Source organism: Artibeus jamaicensis, unplaced genomic scaffold (assembly GCF_021234435.1).
Source record: "Artibeus jamaicensis isolate MK-2021 breed Jamaican fruit bat unplaced genomic scaffold, CSHL_Jam_final contig_944, whole genome shotgun sequence".
NCBI lineage: Eukaryota > Metazoa > Chordata > Mammalia > Chiroptera > Phyllostomidae > Artibeus > Artibeus jamaicensis.
The window spans coordinates 1,415,952-1,434,310 of NW_026522020.1; the positions used below are offsets into that span (position 1 = coordinate 1,415,952).

General features: G+C 60.8%; 2 protein-coding genes across 2 annotated transcripts; both read left to right on the forward strand.

The window, feature by feature from the left end:
- The first annotated feature begins 63 nt into the window (after positions 1–63).
- Positions 64–7,126, forward strand: CHRND (cholinergic receptor nicotinic delta subunit). The gene is made up of 12 exons (XM_037152171.2): positions 64–190; positions 423–568; positions 964–1,008; positions 1,482–1,591; positions 1,769–1,924; positions 2,085–2,194; positions 2,986–3,186; positions 4,038–4,149; positions 4,231–4,345; positions 4,837–5,041; positions 5,127–5,245; positions 5,835–7,126. Exons 1-12 carry the CDS (start codon positions 139–141, stop codon positions 6,015–6,017), a joined length of 1,554 nt encoding a protein of 517 aa, XP_037008066.2. The 5' UTR covers positions 64–138; the 3' UTR covers positions 6,018–7,126.
- Positions 7,127–10,893: 3,767 nt separating this feature from the next.
- On the forward strand, positions 10,894–16,468 carry CHRNG (cholinergic receptor nicotinic gamma subunit). The gene is made up of 12 exons (XM_037152201.2): positions 10,894–10,948; positions 11,134–11,273; positions 11,541–11,585; positions 11,764–11,873; positions 12,464–12,619; positions 13,398–13,495; positions 13,769–13,969; positions 14,129–14,243; positions 14,432–14,546; positions 15,437–15,653; positions 15,856–15,989; positions 16,295–16,468. Exons 1-12 carry the CDS (start codon positions 10,894–10,896, stop codon positions 16,466–16,468), a joined length of 1,560 nt encoding a protein of 519 aa, XP_037008096.2.
- Positions 16,469–18,359: the final 1,891 nt, after the last annotated feature.

Genomic DNA, 18,359 nt, shown 5'->3' on the forward strand with positions numbered 1-18,359 from the left:
AGTATCAGATTGCATTTCCGGATGCCTCTTCCCTCGGACTCTCCAACCCCCCCTGCACCTGTCCCCTCTGCCACTCACCCACATTCCTCAGCCCAGTAGACAGGAGGAGCAGACGCAACACCTAGCTGGAGGGGCAGGATGGAGGGGCCTGTGTTAGCGCTGGGGCTGCTGGCCGCCCTGGTGGTGTGCGGTAAGACTGGGCATCATCCCACCCACCCAAGCCCCCACAGCATGGTCCCCTCCTACCCTTCCTACAGGGTGCTCCCTACCCCCTAGACTCAGGCCCCTCCCCCTCCCGCTACCAAGCCTCCCTGGGGGGCTGACCACTCCAGGGGGTGGATGGGTACCCCTGCAGGACCCCAGGGCAGCTTCCTTCCCAGGCCCCTGCCCAGCACCCCGTCCCTGTCTCCATCCGTCTCCAGGCAGCTGGGGTCTCAATGAGGAGGAGCGGCTGATCCAGCACCTGTTTAAGGAGAAGGGCTACAACAAGGAGCTCCGGCCGGTGGCTCGCCCAGAGGACAGTGTGGAGATCACACTGGCCCTGACCCTATCCAACCTCATCTCCCTGGTGAGCGGCCCCCCTGGGGCTGGGCTGGAGACCAGGGGCAGGCACAGCTTCCTCGAGGCCTGCCTTGCTCCCAGACAGGGATGGCCGTGGAGGAAGCTCAAGGCCACAGGCTGGCCTATGGCAGCTTGTCTGTCCATACCCTGGGCTGCCCGAGAGCCCTCAGGCTGATGCCCCTCCCCTGAAGCTGCCACTCTGGGGTGCCCCACCCCCATATCACACTTCAGAGGCCATGTGTCCTCCCCGCTCCGTGATCTGCCTACCCACTCCAGGGTGCTTGGGCCATTGCCATGGTTTCCCTGAGGGAGGGTCGTGGCAGCAGGAGGAGGTGCCTGGGGAATGCCTGCAGGCGAGAGCATGACGCTGGCCCCTGGGGACGGCCTCCTGTCTGATTACAGAAGGAAGTCGAGGAGACCCTCACCACGAATGTGTGGATTGAGCACGTAAGGAGAGCACCCCACTCGGAGCCGGGGGCGGGGTACAGGGAGGGTGCAGGGCCTAGACTCCCCCGCGCCCACTTCTGCTTGGGGACCCCCAGCCTGCCTGAGACAGGGTGGGGCTCCTGCTGGCAGAGAAACCTCCCCCCCACCTAGTGGAGCCCCCCAGCCCAGACAGCCCTGAGGGGGGTTAGGGTTCTTCAGTCTGGGAAGATTGTGGCAGTATCCTGATCCTATTAGAAGACACCCTCTGTCAGCTGTCAGTTCTACGACGACTACGGAAGTAAGGTTCCCTAGCTGTGTGCGTGTGTGTCCTACAAGGCCACGCTGACCCACCCGAGTCCTCGCTCTCTACCCACCTCCCCAGACCCCTTTGGTCCCAGCCCTGGACCCTGTCCTGTCTCCCTCAGGGAAGTCACAGGGAGCTAGGGGCAGGGATGGCAGCAGAATCCACTGCTAACATCCCCGTCGGTTTCCAGGGCTGGATGGACAGCCGGCTGCAGTGGGACGCCGAAGACTTCGGGAACATCAGCGTGCTGCGCCTGCCGCCTCACATGCTGTGGCTCCCGGAGATCGTGCTGGAGAACAAGTTGAGCCTGGCTCCCCCTCCCCCCTCCCCCCTGCGCCCCACCTCGCCCCTCCTCTCCCCACTCGGCCTCCCCTCCCTCCGGCCCCAGCTTCCGGCTGCCCTCTCTCTTCTGCTTTCCCCGGCCCTGCCAGTGTGAAGCTGGCCCTTACTCACTGTGGCCCTTGTCCCTGCCCCCAGCAATGACGGCTCCTTCGAGATTTCCTACTCCTGCAACACGCTGATCTATCCTTCGGGCTCCGTGTACTGGCTGCCGCCCGCCATCTTCCGCTCTTCTTGCCCCATCTCTGTCACTTACTTCCCCTTCGACTGGCAGAACTGCTCGCTCAAGTTCAGGTGCACCCACTGCTCCAGCCACCCCTCCCCTGAGGGCCCTCTGCCAGGGGCCACCTTCAGAGCTCCCCTCCCCCTCAACGGCCCCTCTGACCTTGGGCCTTTCCCATGAGTGGCCCCAGCCAGTGGCTGAGGACCACCCTCTGCCCACTGCCCACCCCAGTTCCCTCAAGTACACGGCCAAGGAGATCACCCTGAGCCTGAAGCAGGAGGAAGAAGGGAACCACTCGTACCCCGTGGAGTGGATCATCATCGACCCCGAGGGCTTCACAGGTGCTGGCAGCGCAGCAGGAGGGTGGGCAGGTGGCCAGGCCCCTCGGGACCTCCCCCAGGGATACACATAGGGTCACACTGCCATCTCTGCACACACACATTTGCACTTACGGATGGATGCAAACCCAGCATGTTGAAAGGAAAAGAAGCCCAACTTGGGGGGACTGTGTCCCAGAGGCAGAGACAGAGGGGCACTGTGCCCACCCCCACCTCTGCCCAGGCTGGAAGACCCTCTGGGTCTCAGCAGGGCCCTTGGGAGGGGTGTGGCTGACAGGTGAGGTGGGTGTTAGTCTTCCCGTCCCCGGAGCACCCAGAGGTGTGGCTGGGGCTGTAGTTATCCTGATAGTGTGCATGTCACCACCTGCCCTCTGTTTGGGACCAGGCTCAGACCCTTTACAGGCCCCCACCGCTTGCCCCTGTCCATCAGAGGAGACCCACATCCTGCTGACCCACCACAGGCTGGGGGAGGGGTCTTACTCTCCCGCCTGTTACTCTCAAGACTCCTTGTTTGAGCCACCTACAGCCTCTGCTTTTATTTTTCCCAAGGAGAAAAAAATCAATCCTAGAGGCACATTTCTCCCTTGCAGATGGAACCCTCCATCCCCGTCCCTGGGAAAAGACCCACAGATAGAACCTGAACCCTCCTTGAGTGCCCCCCCCCACCCAGGGCCTTGCAGACAGGCCTGGCTGTGCCTTGGGGTGGCTCACTCCACCACCCCCTCGTCCTGCCCTGAGGCCCCCGGGACCCCCTTGCCCGGCCTGACCCCGAGACGTCTGCGTGCTGCCCTCAGAGAACGGGGAGTGGGAGATAGTGCACCGGCCGGCCAGGGTCAACGTGGACCCCAGCACCCCTCTGGACAGTCCCAGCCACCAGGATGTCACCTTCTACCTCATCATCCGCCGCAAGCCCCTCTTCTACATCATCAACATCCTGGTGCCCTGCGTGCTCATCTCCTTCATGATCAACCTGGTCTTCTACCTGCCGGCCGACTGTGAGCCTCCGCGCCCAGCCCGGGGCTGCCTGGGCAGCCTCTCCTGTCCTCGGGGTCCCCGGGGCACTGCCCCCCTCCGCCCAGACTCACCTCCTCCTGGGGGCCACCTAGGCGTGACCACCACCCAGGCTCCAGGCATGAGGGGCATGTGGCCAGCCAGGGGGAGGGCTCTTTGGCCCCAGCCCACATCCCCCAGGTGGTCAGGGCCGAGGACCCTAGACTGGCTCTCTGCCAGGGCAGAAGTCAGGTCTGTCGTGGCCGCCTGGTGTGACTGTGGACCTGGCACACAGGGGCTGTCAACAGTTACGGGGTGGGGGTGCATAAGGACGGCGCCTCCGGGACACCAGGCGGTGGAGACAGGCGCCCACCCTCTCTCCCCTGGTTCTGGAAGGGCACGCGCCATCACCTGGGCTCACCTGGCTGCAGAATGTTCGCTGCGAGCAGGGCACAGCGAGTCCCAGAGACGAGTGCCAGCCAGCCCCGGCCCCCGGCGGGGACAGGCACACTGCGCACGGGTAGAGGACGATGGGGCAGAGCCACCGGCGGCCACCACACTGGCTCAGGAGGTTGGGCGGGCAGGAAGGGCAGGGCACCCAGGGCCAGGAGGAGCGGCCAGCGTGTACCGCACCCTCTCACCTGGCCCTCACGACATTTAACGGTTGAGAGACCTGAGACATGGAGAGGTGAGGCTATAGCCCAGGGGCCCCACCCTGCCAGGAAGCGTCAGGGCTGGGATTTGAACCCAGTCACTTTCTCGCCATAGCCTATTGTGTTAAAGAGGGCACCGTGGCACTTTGAACAGGGGTGCAGGGTCCCCAGCAGAAGTCACAGCTAAGTGCAGGCTCCCCCAGGTGGCGAGAAGACGTCAGTGGCGATCTCAGTGCTCCTGGCGCAGTCTGTCTTCCTGCTGCTCATCTCCAAGCGGCTGCCCCCGACGTCCATAGCCATCCCCCTCATCGGCAAGTAAGGGCCCCTTCCTCCTGCTCCACGCCGCCCGCCCCGCCCTCTGCACCCTGGAGGCTGCCCCCGAACGTGTGCCCGCAGGTTCCTGCTCTTCGGCATGGTGCTGGTGACCATCGTGGTCGTGGTCTGCGTCGTGGTGCTCAACATCCACTTCCGCACCCCCAGCACCCACGTGCTGTCCGAGGGCGTCAAGAAGGTGAGGCTTGTCCTGGTCCAAGGCTGGACACTGTCCTCTGGCGCCCCTGGAGGAGTCTGGGTAAAAACACTGTGCGGCGCCACACAGGGGAGCGCCCTGAGCCTCACCAACACGCTGCCCACTGCTACACCCCCACCCTCGAGTACGACTCTGCCACGGGTGGGGGGGGGTCGCATGAGAGAAGCCCCACACAAAAGAGCAGACTTCGCAGTTTCCTTTGTCTGAAGTTCAAGGGCAGGCAAAACCAGTCATTAGTGATTGAAGTCAGGGTGCTGGTTACCTCTGGGGGTGAGAAGGGCTTGACGTGGGAGGCGTGAGGGGGCCTCTTGGGGGTCGTGCTCCATAGCCATGCTGGGCGGTGTGCCCAGGCTGAATGCGTCTGTGAAACTGCTACTCTGTAGCAGCCAGAAACGGAGCCACAGGTGTTCGCATGTGTGAAGGCAACCCATGTTGGTTCAGTGGCCTTCCCGTGTCCCCCTGGCCTGCCACAGCTTTTCCTGGAGACCCTGCCCAAAATCCTGCACATGTCCCTCCCGGAGGAGGGCTCGCCCGGCCCCGGGGCCCTGGTGCGCCGCAGCAGCTCCCTGGGCTACATCTCCAAGGCCGAGGAGTACTTCTCCCTCAAGTCCCGGAGCGACCTCATGTTCGAGAAGCAGTCGGAGCGGCACGGGCTGGCCCGGCGCCTCACCGTGGCCCGTGGGTGCCCGGTGGCTTGGGGTGCGGGCTGGTCATGGGGGGCAGGGTGGGGGCGGCCGTGCCCACCTCTGGCCTGTGTCTGCAGGCCAGCCCCCAGGGGGCTCTGAGCAGGCCCAGCAGGAGCTGTACAGTGAGCTGAGGCCAGCTGTGGAGGGCGCCAACTTCATCGTGGGCCACGTGAGGGACCAGAACAACTACAGCGAGGTGAGTGGCCACCGGGCTGCCGTGGACAGGGGTTCCCATGGTGACTGAGCCAGTGTGTCCTACCTTAAGGGGACACAGTTCCCCTTGGAGACACATGCCAACCTAGATAAAGGGTTCCCAGGGGGTGCAGAATCCGCCCACCCCACCCCCTTCTGCAGCCAGGGAGCCCCTGCCCAGAGCCCAGAGCAGGACCCGGGGCCGGGCACACGCTCGGGGGCAGGCACAGCCTCACGTCTGGGCAGCCCCCAGGCCCCTTCTCGCTCTTGAGTGCCGGTCATTTTCTGCCCCTGCTCACCCTCCAAGTCGGGTGACCCGGGCACAGCCACACCTTTAAAAGGTGGCCTCATAGGGTTGTTTGATAGTACACAACTTTCTGAAATTTCCTCCGGAGGAAGGGGCGCCTTTTTCCAGTTCACCCAGGAGGAGAGCCTGGGCCCTTGCTGGGGACAGGCAGCATGTCCCCTGTGCCGTAGACCCAAGGTGGCCCACGCAGACACACCAAGGCTATGCCTGTCACTGGGCCCCAGCCTGGGGCAGAAGCCTGTGGTCCCGGGGCCTCCTCACCCCACCGCCTCCACACCGTCCACAGGAGAAGGACTGCTGGAACCGGGTGGCCCGCACGGTGGACCGACTCTGCCTGTCTGTGGTGACGCCCATCATGGTGGTGGGCACGGCCTGGATCTTCCTGCAGGGTGCCTACAACACCCCCCCACCGCAGCCCTTCCCCGGGGACGCCTTCTCCTACCGGGAGCAGGACAAGCGCTTCCTTTAGAGCAGGCCGCCCTGCCCGCCTGGCCCCGCCCCCAGGGCAGCTTCCGTGGGGCTGTGGGCCTGAAGGGGATGGGCCTCCAGGGGTGGCAGGGATGCCTAAGGAGGGGCGAGCTCTTCAGGGAGGTGCCCCCAGCCCTGAGACTTGACCCCTTTGGTCCTGCAAGGCCGGCATGAGATTCACTCCTGAGACCCAGAAGAGGCAGGAGAAGGCCCAGTCTCAGTGAGTGAAGACAGGAGCCAGCAAAAGTCTGAGAGTGGGCACCAGCTGGGGGGTGGGCAAGCAGGGGCCTCGTCCAGTGCCACTCAGGCTGGTCTTTTGGGGCCCCTCTGTGAGAAAGACAGAGGCCTCTTCTTGCCTCCCCTCCCGCACATGGGGGTAACGGTGGTGGGCCCTCACTTCCTGGCTCCTCAAGCTTCCCTGCTCCTGCCTCCCCTGCAGCCTTGAGGTCCCGCCCCCCGGAGGCAAGGTTGGGGGCACCTCCCTCTCCAGACCCTTTAGAAAAGCAGGTTTGGGGCAGGAGCTGCAGAATGGCCTTTCTGCCATGGCCTCTCTGGCTGGGTCCCTGTGGGAAGCTAGGGGCTGGGGTGGAAGGCTGGTCCAGCAGCCACGGAGGCCAAAGGTCAGCCTAGAGCCTCAGGACTCAGCCCCTCCCCCACCAGTGGTGTCCCCTCTTTGTCATCTATTCTCCTCCAAAGTAGGGTTGCCAGGCAAGATTTGAGATTACTTATACTAAAAAATGTATTCCTATTCATCCGAAATTCAAATTTAACCGGGCATTTCATGTATTTATTTGCCAAAACTAGCAACTCTACCCCAAAGGGATCTCCCACCAGTCTTATCCCAAGGGCCAGAGGCCGAGGCTGGAGGAGCTGGGAGATGCGGCTGTGAGAGGCAGCCCACCTCCAGGGCGGCCCCAGTGGTCCCTGCCTCCTGGACAGCGCCCTCTGCACCCGCACCATCGGGGTTGGTCTGTGTGACAACAGAATGAGGGGGGAGTGACGGTGTGTCACTCCCGAGGTCAGGTTGTAGAAGACATGGTGGCACCCCCTTCTCGCTGTCCTTCCTTCCCTCTCGCTTTCACCTGGGGAGCCAGGAGGCCCCTGGTGCACGCTCTGCCAACAGCCCTGTGGGGTGAACTGGGACCTGGGCCTCCAGCCCCCGAGGACCCTTGGAGAAGGTCTCGCCCATGACCGCCCCAAGCTGCAACTGCCCAGCTGTGATGCTCCTGGGATCCTGGCCCCCACACACCGTGGGAGATAATAAATGTTTGTTGCTTTATGAGACAAAGTGTTGAGTGGTTGGGAGCAGCGTGACCTTGAGCAAGCTACACCTTGTCTCCCAGCTTTAGTTTCCTCATCTGCAAAATGTGCGTAAATAGGTCCCTCCCGAGGGGCGTTGTGGAAACGGAACTCGTTAGAAAGCGTGAGGGCACTTACATGTGTCCTGCCAATGAAGGGGTGGCTTTTTGTCTCATTCCTCATCAAGACAGACAACCCCTCACACAGGCGGGGCCCTGGGGGCTCTTGTGGGGGCCTCCTGCCTCCAAGGCCTGCACAGTGGGGGCTGAGAGGGCTGGAGTGGGGGCAGCAGCCCCACCGCTCACCTCCTGGGCCCAGGATTAAGGCCGCGCAGCTCACCGGTTCCCTTCAGAGGGCGTCCCTGAGCTCAGAAGCACAGCCACACAGATGGTGACATGCTTGGTCTTTCAGTGGAACTCGGGGGAAAGAACAAAACTGACCTTACTTCTGCTTTCCAACAGGAATCATCCATAAGTTTCGGGTATACATTTTTTCAAAGACTGTATTTATTTACTTAGAAAGGGGGGAAAGGAGGGAGAAAGAGAGGGAGTAAGAGGGGGAGAAACACTGATGTATGAGAGATACATTGATTGGCTGCCTCTCGCTTGCCCTTAACGGGGAGCCTGGTTGGCATCCCAGGCCTGTGCCCTGACTGGGAATAGAACCAGCGACCTTTTGGTTCGCAGGTCTGCAAGCAGTCCACTGAGCCAGGGATCGAGGTACACTTTTTTGTGTGTCTTCTCTTTGAATAGGAAAACTAGCGGGCACTTAGACTTGTCAGGTGATCAGGAAGGCCCCGCCTTCCCCGGAATCTTCCACCAACTCCATCCTCTGTCGTCACTTCTCTCTGCCACACGGTGGCGCTGCAGGCAGGTGAATCCTCAGTTGCTTTAGGCCCAGCTCAGGTAGCTGTGAGCCTTGCGGAAGAGACAACCCCAGATGCCACGCCCAGCCGAAACTACTGGTTGTGCAGGTTCCCAGAGTCACAGCGGGTCCCCCAGCAGGCGCCCATTCCCCCCGGCACTCCAGCTCCACAGTGCCGTTGGGACAGTCCACTCTCTGGGCGACATGGAACTCTCTCATCTTCCCTCCATAGGAAGCCACAGCCACGGCCAGCTCCCCACGAAGCCAGGGCTGTCCCTACACAAGTAAGCTTTCCTCTTTCTCCCGTAATAAGAATCACGGGGCAATGGTGGCAACATGGCTTCAGCCATCCCACAGAGCTATTAGGGACCCAGGTTTGTTGCCCTGCGGGGCAAGCTGGCTGCCACAGCTCCGCTCTTCACACCCATGTTTGGGGCAGGAAAAGGGCCAGCCATTTCGGACCCCTCTTATCAGGAAGCAGAAGCTTCCCCGGAAGACCCTGAGCCCCCTTCTGCAGACACACCATCATCCATCCAGACATTCTCCCACGGCCAGTACTATCTGCAAGGGAGCCTGGGAAATGAGCATTTCGCTTCTCCAGCCTCCAGAGTAGAAGGTGCTGGTGGGGGACTTGTTAGACAAGAAGTGATGCCTACGAAAGATTTTCTCTTGATGGGTCCCATACCTCCCCCTTAACCCCACTGGGCAGAAACTCCACTCCTCAGAGGCAATGCCCCCACCTGAGAACCAAGGAGATGCTTCGGCCTCTCTCCCTGAGTGGCAGGAAGGGGGAAGGCAGGAGTTTGAATCTTCATACAATGGGAGGCGGCATAATTCAAACCAGAGGGCAATCGGTCTCCAGCATCTCCCTTTTCCCTCCCTCCCAGACACTTGCAGGGACGGAGAACGGCACAATCAGGACCGTGAAAGCATTGGCTGGGCCACCTAGGCCTGGCATGGTGCCGGGGGACGGAGTAGGCAGCCTATTATTGAGCAGAAGCCCTTAACAGTCTTTGACAAAGTGTGGTTTTAGAAGGGAGTGGAGAGGGGGGGAGAGATCGCTCTGCAAAATGGGTGAGGGAGTGGGGCCTGGGGGCACCAGAGGGCAGAGTGGGGAGAAGGGGCCGTTGGCCTTGTGAACTCCAGAGGAAGTGGCCTAGATACATGGAGAGGTCAAAGCTTGGGGGTGGGGGGGGATGTCAGGGAAATCTGAGCGTGGGGCCCAGAGGACCGAATGTAAGAAGGGCAGATGAACCACCCACAGCACAAGGAAGCAGATGACCAGGGAGGCCACTGCCACTCCCACCCCCTGCTCCCCCACTTCTAGTCCTGGTGAGGACAGGAGGAGCTCGTGGCCCCGCTGCAAGGGGCTGGGGTCCGAGCCAACCTCACTGGGATCTGCAAGGACAGGGCATGTCAGCTGACTTCCAGTTTATTGAAACACGTTGAAATGCCCAGGTATGGTCATTTGTGGGGTGGGGCACATGTTCTCAAATGGTGTTTTCTGCCCTGGAGAGGCAGCCACACATTGATGTTTCTCTCCCGCTCTCCTTTCCTTCCCCTCTAAAGATAAATAACTAAAATCTTAAAAAAAAAAAAAAAACCAGTGTTATCTTCCAGACTTCAGAGGCATCTGCCTCCCTGTCCCCCGGGGTGCAGAAGGGTGGGGGGCATGAGCGGGAACCTGTGTTTTCCAAATTACCCATGAACTAGGACACGCTGACCTGTCTGCTTGGAATGGACGGTCAGGGGACAGGTGGCCTGAGCCCGTGGTCACGGCCATCAGCTCCCAGATCAGCCTCAGCCCCGCCCTGCCCCTGACCACATCTGACGCTCAGGGGGCCATGACTTCCATCTTGTTCACCTGCCCCACTGGACTGTGGGTTCTCGTGAGCAGCTCAGGTGTTTCCTGGGTCCCCCCGGCCTAGCACTGTGCCTGCCATGTGCTAGGGACTCCCTAAGCCTATGGGTGACTTAGTAACTACTGAGACCTCACAGAGGAGCCCCTATTCAGGGGCTGTGCTATTCACGACAGCCCCAGGCTCTAGATCTTTCTCGGCTCTCCCTCCTAAAAGCTCGCCAGGCTGGGACCCAGGCCTCAGAGGCACAGAGGATCCTGATCTGACACCCTAATTTGCGTTAAGGTGTGAAAGCCTGGGGGACATGGCGCATCTTTCTCATGGGCATATTTTACCTGCCACTGGTGCCCAGTGGCCCACGGAGTTGTCAGGCTGGTGGAAGAGGTTCAGGGTCCTCAACCACGTCCCAGAGAAGCGCAGGTACAAACCACACCTAGCCAAAAGCCTTCCCACCGCCCCAAATCCTGACACGCTGGAAGCAGCGGGCGGAGGGAGCCTGCCTGAGCAAGCACTCTGCCTTCTCTCTGATACCCACACAGCCCTGGCTGCCCCCTCAGCTCCACAGCTGGGCCATGAATTGGGGACAGCTGAGTCTGAGTGGGGATGGAGGCTGGCCCATTTCTATTGGGGCAGCCAGGGGCCCCTCTGTCCCCTCCCCAGCCCAGGTAATCTGAGCCCGGCATTTTGTCCACCCTGGAGCAGCTGACGGTGTTGAGGTTGGACAGCTGGTGGGGCTGGGCTGGCCTGGCTGGGGTGGGAGCGTGGGCTGCTACACGAGACCCGGAGTCTGCATCTCTTGGCCTCAGACCCAGGGAGCTGTCGTCCCACCCCTGGCACTGCGGAGAACTGGGCACCATGCACGGGAGTCAGGGGCCACTGTTCCTCCTGGCGCTGCTGGCTGTCTGCCTGGGTGTGGACCGAGGGGCCCGGGGGAGACCGGAGCTGGGGTCCAAGGCCTCGGGAGGCAGAGGGACTGGAGGGCTACTGGAGCCTGTCCCACCCCAGCTCCTCATCTTCCCATGTCACCTCTGCCCACAGCCTCCCCCTTTTTCTGCCCCAAGTCCCCCCGTCCCGGCTCACCGCTGTCTGTTGCAGGAGCCCAGGGCCGGAACCAGGAGGAACGGCTGCTGGCGGACTTGATGCACAGCTACAACCCCCACCTGCGGCCCGCCGAGCGTGACACGGACGTGGTCAACGTCAGCCTGAAGCTCACCCTCACTAACCTCATCTCCCTGGTGAGCCGCAGGCCTGCGGGATGACGAGGGAGGGAGGGAGGGCCAGGGCACTGGGCCTCGGGCCCCGTTGGGGAGAGGAAGGGGCTGCTCCAGCAGCCACAAGGGGCGGGAGGAAGGCCCTACGGGGGAGAGAGAGGCCAGGATGCCGTAACCACCTGTGGAGGCTGCTAGGGAGGCTGGGGTCCTCTGGGACCCCACTGTGGCCTGTGGGAACTAACATCTGGGGAGGCAAGTGATGGGAGCTTACACTTGGGTCTGCACCCCCAGAATGAGCGAGAGGAGGCCCTCACCACCAACGTTTGGATAGAGATGGTAAGAGATCACTTCGTCACCCTCTTTCCCTCTATCAATCCCAACTCAGGCCCCAGGTCCTCGGAGCTGCCTGTAACCCTGCTCCCTGCCCCTTCTGTGCCTCCTGGGCTGGGCTCCTGTTCCTGATATGGCACAACAAACGGGGGGGGGGGGTCCAGTGACACTTCTCTCCCTGCAGCAGTGGTGTGACTATCGCCTTCGCTGGGACCCACAAGACTACGAGGGCCTGTGGGTGCTGAGGGTGCCATCCACCATGGTGTGGCGGCCGGACGTCGTGCTGGAGAACAAGTGAGAGGAGGCATGAGCAGGGTGGGGTACAAAAGGACACAAGGGCAGGGCCTAGCAGAATAGGGAGGGGTGCATCTAAAGAAAGGGAAGCGAACAGAGGGTGCCAGCCCGGGGTCCTTCAGGGCATGGACTACCAGGCAGAGCAGGTGCTGAGGGCCCGCCGGGCTGCCCCACTGATTGTAGGCCTGGCTGCTGGGCTGGGCCGCCTGTGTGGGCACCCCCCTCCTCTAACTTGGGGGTGAGGGCAGCTCCTACGGAAGCTGTCAAGAGTTGAGGGTCAGCAAGACATGAAAAATGCTGCACTCAGCCCTGGCCCTTCGCAAGACGTGAACAGGTGACAGTGGCCATTCTGAAGGGAGCTACTGAAGGAAGCCGGGATCGCAGCAGGGCTTAGGAGACGGCTGGGGAGCCTGGAGGGGTGGGCGAGGCAGGGCAGTGCTGGGGAAGGTGGTGGGCCGTGCGGCCAGTGGGGATCGGGCGGGGGCGTGGCCCTGGGAGGGGTTGCTGTCCCCAGGCCCGGTCCAGGCAGGGCAGGCAGAGGGCTGGTGCTGGTGAGGTTCCGACAGCCGTGTGGCCTGTCCCGTCCACAGCGTGGACGGCGTGTTCGAGGTGGCCCTCTACTGCAACGTGCTCGTGTCTCCGGACGGCTGCGTCTACTGGCTGCCACCCGCCATCTTCCGCTCCTCCTGCCCCGTCTCCGTCACCTACTTCCCCTTCGACTGGCAGAACTGCTCCCTCATCTTCCAGTGAGGCCATGCATTTGCGATGAGGGCATCGTAGGCAGCTGCCCTAAGAGGGGCCCTGGCGGGGTGGGGGACACAAGAGGCCTCTGGCCAGGGGCCTGGCTCCATCTTCCTGGGGCCTCTGTGCCCATCTCAGGTCCAGACGCCCAGAGTCACCCAAGTCCCTCCCTGCTACGCCCCTGTCCCCTCACTCCTTCACTGCCTCAGTTTCCCTGCCTGTGCCCCAAGGGGAGAAAAGAATGGGTTGGTGGTGAATGGGGGTCAGTGTATACAACATATGTGGTCCACACACATGTGCCAGGGCACACATGAGGCCGCCACCCCTGCAGCCCAGTGGAGAGGCCGGGCTGTTTCCTCACCCATCGGTGCGGAAGGGGGTCCGGGTGAGCCTCTTCCGGAGTCCAGAGGAGCAGCCTTCTCACAAGGAGACCCTGCAGGGAACCAGCCTCAGTGGACAGACCTGAGCGGTGCAGGCAGGCGCTGCTTTGACCTCTGGTCCCTCCCGCCCGGGAGGCAGCGGAAGAGCAGAGCACAGTGACCCCAGGCCCTTGGGCACCGGGTGACCACACTGAGCCGCAGTCTCCTGGCCCTTTAATTTAAACTCCCTCGGGGGCCCGAAGAACCCAACCCCCCTCATCTCGCCACCAGGGTTTTGTGGAGGACTGAGAATTATTGGCTGTACTTTTTTAGGCAAAACTGCCTGCAGTGGCCCCTGGTGACTCTACCACACACCTCACAGGTCGGTCCATGCGCATCCGCCCTCTCCCTGTCCCGTCCCCAGGTCCCAGACCTATAGCACCAACGAGATCAGCCTGCAGCTGAGCCAGGAGGATGGTCAGACCATCGAGTGGATTTTCATCGACCCCGAGGCCTTCACAGGTAACCCCCCCCCCAGGACCCCTGCTGGGCCTGACTGTGGGGACAAGGCTAGACCAAGGTCACACCACCTCCCACGAAACTCAAGATGAAACTGAGCAAACCATAAAATGGGCTTTTTAACCGCCCTACAAACCTCTGACTTCCCCAGTGATAACGACTCCCAGTTTGGAGGGCAGGGCATCGAGGGTCCCACTTCCCTCACTGTTCCTGTCCCTGTTCTTCGGGCACACATGGGCTGCGGGGGTCTGCCCGGCCCACTTCCTGTGCCCACAGAGAACGGGGAGTGGGCTATCCGGCACCGGCCGGCCAAGATGCTACTGGACGCTGCGGCCCCGGCGGAGGAGGCGGGCCACCAGAAGGTGGCCTTCTACCTGCTCATCCAGCGCAAGCCCCTCTTCTATGTCATCAACATCATCGCGCCCTGTGTGCTCATCTCCTCCGTCGCCATCCTCATCTACTTCCTTCCGGCCAAGGGTACCTGCCGCCGAGGGAGGGGAGCCAGCAGCCCGGGCCAGGGGCACAGGGGACAGCTGGCAGGGCGGAGTGGGCTGGAGCAGCGGGCTCCTTGGGGGGGGAGGGGCCCCACAGCAGGGAGGTTGAGACCTGCTCTGAGAGCCTCTGGGTCCCCGGCAGCGGGTGGCCAGAAGTGCACTGTCGCCATCAACGTGCTCCTGGCACAGACAGTCTTCCTCTTCCTCGTGGCAAAGAAGGTGCCCGAGACCTCCCAGGCTGTGCCCCTCATCAGCAAGTAAGGCCAGTCCTCAGGTCTGCCGCCCACCTCCTCCCCCACGTTCTCAGCACTGCCCTCCCTCCAAGCCCCCTGCCAATGTCAGCCTCTCACCCATGGGACCTGGGGGGAACAGCTGCTAAGGGCAGGGTTGGCATCTGGAGATGCGGTGTCAACGGGCTGGCCCCGCCTCCTGCCCCCCTCCCCAGGTACTTGACCTTCCTCCTGGTGGTGACCATCCTCATTGTTGTGAATGCCGTGGTCGTGCTCAACGTGTCCTTGAGGTCCCCCCACACACACTCCATGGCACGCGGGGTCCGCAAGGCAAGGCCTCTCCCTGCCCGTCCCAGCACCACCCCCAGTCCACTGACACGCCCTTTCCTAGGCACCCTGTCCCTGTGCCCACACCTCCCCTGCCACATTCAGCAGCAAATCTGCTCTGTGTGTATGCTGAAGCATGTACCCGAAGGAGTTAGTAACACTGAGTGCTTACCACGTGGCAGGTACATTACACATACTAGCTTATTTAATGTTCATAAAACCCCTCTGTAGTGGGTATTAGTATCATCTCTACTTTAAAAAATATTTTTATTTACTTATTTTTAGAGAGCGGGGAAGAGAGAGAGAAAGAGAGGGAGAGAAACATCAATGTGTGATTGTCTCTTGTGTGCCCAGTGCCAGGGACCCAGCCCGAAACCCAGGCATGTGCCCTGACTGGGAATTGAATCGGCAACCCTTCGGTTCATAGGCCACTGCTCAATCCACTGAGCCACACCAGCCAGGGCTCATCTCCATTTTTTAGATGATAAAATGAAGCTCAGAGAGGTTAAGTAGCTCACCTAAGGTCACACAAGTAGAAAGTGGAGGAGGCGAGATTCTGACGCGGCAGTCTGGCCCCAGAGCCTGCATAACCTGCAACCCGCCTGCAGCCCTCAGCTGAAGCCGTCACAAATGCAGATTCCCAGGACCCCCCCACCACACCCTGGGCCAGAATATTGGGATGGGACCCAGGGGCCTGTGTTTGGAACCTGGTGCTTGCGATGTGCACGGAACTGTGGACACCGGCCCCAGTGTCTGGCACAGAATACCCAAGCTGCACAGAGCCCTGCCCCGCCCCCACTGTGCTGCCTCCAGACCCCGGGCCACGCGAGCCCTTCGTGTTGGCCTCTGTCTTCTGCTCGGACGCGGAGCCACCCAGAACATCCCCTCTGCAGGTGTTCCTGCGGCTCCTGCCCCAGCTGCTGCGGATGCACGTGCGCCCGCTGGCCCCAGCGGCTCTGCTGGATGCCCGGCCCCGGCTGCAGAATGGCTCCTCCTCAGGGTGGTCAGTGTCCGGTGGGGAAGAGGCAGCCCTCCGCCTGCCTCGCAGTGAACTCCTCTTCCGGCAACAGCAGCGCAATGGGCTGGTGAGGGCAGCGCTGGAGAGACTAGGTGAGGCAGAGGGTGTGGCACTGGGGGCACTCGTCTGGGCTCCCCGGGCAGGGAGGGACGTCTCTCGGCCAAAGCAGCAGGCACCGCAGGCGAGTGTTGGGCAAATGTCCAGGCTGGGGACTTGGGTCCCTCAGGAGAGGCCACCTCCTCTGCCTGTTTCTCCTCCATTCTTCTCACCGTCCTGACCCTCTCACCTTGTCAGAGAAAGGCCCGGAGCCAGGGCAGAGCCAGGACCTGTGTGGCAGCCTGAAGCAAGCCGCCCCGGCCATCCGGGCCTGCGTGGAGGCCTGCAACTGTGTCGCCCGGGCCCGGCGCCAGCAGAGGCACTTCGACAGTGTAAGCCCGTCTGGGGGCGGGAGCGGCTGTGAGCACCTGGTGAGGGGCTGGGCCCTGACATGTGGGGGCAGCATAAGGGGGTGACCATGGAAGGGCAATGGGAGGGGAAAAGTAGACTTGGGAGTGGGGAACATGGGGGACATCAGTGCCAGGGGACCCTGGAAGAAGCCAGGTCAAGGGCTGGAAGTAGGTAAGAAAGGCCCAAGGAAATGGAGACAGAGGCCGGAAGGCCGAGGAGTGTCCTGGGACTCGGGGCAGGCTCTGTGTCACTGCTGGCCGTCCCACGCCCTGCCCCCTGCCCTCAGGGGAACGAGGAGTGGTTCCTGGTGGGCCGTGTGCTGGACCGTGTCTGCTTCCTGGCCATGCTCTCGCTCTTCGTCTGCGGCACCGCCGGCATCTTCCTCATGGCGCACTACCACCGGGTGCCTGCCCTGCCGTTCCCTGGGGACCCTCGCCCCTACCTGCCCTCTCCTGACTGAGCCAGCTAACGGCTGTTAGCCATGCAGAGTCTTGTCAGCTGCGTTCTTCTGCCGAGACCACGAGTGTGCTCTCTGGGAAGCAGCCTTCAGGGCCATGGAAGCCAAACGGCCCTGAGAAAAGCTGGAGAAATAAAGAGACAGAGCTGGAGTCATGGAGTGTGGTTGGGGGTGGGCTGTGGCCAGGGCGTGCCATGCGGGTCAGCCTCTGGGTGCCAGTGGCTTGCTCCTCCTGGCACTTGCCTCACTTCAGCAAAGCTTTATAAACTCCCATCATTTTTGAAGCCCTAACGACTGCTTTGCAGGATGCCCCCAACTAGGTAAGGTCCTATCCTTCCAGACCTGGGCCTTTCTTCTTTTTGATGAGTTCCCTGCAGGCCCCTGAAAGAGGAAAGTCAAGAGAAATGTGAAGAGTAGCAACCAGTGCTCTCTTAAAAGATGGTAGCCATGGCCAGTATGGCAGAGTTGGTTGGAGTATCGTCCTGTAATCAGAAGATTGCAAGTTCGATTCCTGGTTAGGGTACATGCCTGGGTTGTGGGTTCAGTGCCCAGTGCAGGCTTGTGCAATCCCTGGTCTGGGAACATATGGGAGGCAACTAATCGATGCTTCTCTCTCTCTCTTCCTCTCTCTCTAAAAAGCAATAAAAAATAGTCTTCAGATGAGGATAAAATAATAAATAAAAACTTAAAAACGAGGATGGCAGTCCACTCTAGCTGCCATCTCCCTCCCATGCCTTTGGGCGCAGTAAGCACCCAGTACTCACCTGCACCAATGATCTATCCATAAGCATTTATGCCACTGATTACAATTTCATGAGTCTTAGTATCTTTTTCCATCATTAAGAGCTCCTCACAACATCATGAAAAGCAAGAGTTGCTATATGCCTACGTTTTAGATGGTCAAATTGAGGCTGAGTCAGAAGGACTTCCCAGAACACTGGTGGCTTTATGGTTTGGAGCCCAGAGTCCCCAACTCTTACCTAACCTTAGACACTCCAAGACCCCACAGAGAATCTGTACTGGTCCCACCGGATGGTCAGGGAAGAGTGAGGTAGGGAGGCTGAGAGGTAACAGGGAACCTGCTGGGCTTTGCCTCCTGGGGGAAGATCCCGCCTGGCCTCCCTGGACCCCACTTAGGAGACAAGATGGCTAGCTGACATCTTCCTGGGGAGAAGCAAGACTCTGCTTTGAGAGTACAGATGGGGCCTGAGTTCTGTTGGTGACAAGAGGGAAATTTTGGGCAAATCATTTGTGCTCCTTGAGCCTCTGTTTCCTCATCTGTAACTATGGGCACAGATATCAGTTCATATCTACCCTCATCACGGGATCAAAGGTGTGGGTGAAGGTGATTCAAAAATGTGAAGCTCCCATACGAAGACCTGACAATGGAACATTGTTGCGGGGAGGGAAGAGGATTCCAAAAATACCCCCCTTTCCTAAGTACAGGGATACTGGCTTTGGTGCTCAATCACCAGCAGCTTCATAGCTTCGTTTCCTTTACTCGGGGGCGGGGGGGGAGGAGGAGGGTTGGTGATGGTGATGGGGTATGTGTGTGTCTGTGTCTGTGTGTGTGTTGTAGCAGACTTAAATCCAGGAGGCAATTTGATGGCGAAACCAGGTCTGGTTCCTGTGTCTCTTACTAGTTTTGTCACCTGGGATGAGTCTCTCAACCTTTCTGAATGCGGACGTTAGCTCTTGCAGCTCCTGGCCCAAGTAAGCAATGACTAACAATAGCTACCACTTAATGTATCTAGCGCCCCAAATGGATTATTTCCTTGGATCCACACGGCAACCCGAAGAGGCAGGTACTACAGTATAGTATCGCGAGTATCAAAGAGGAGGAAACTGCTGGGGCGGGGAGTGTTAAGAGTGAGGATCGGTCAGCCCGCTCCGG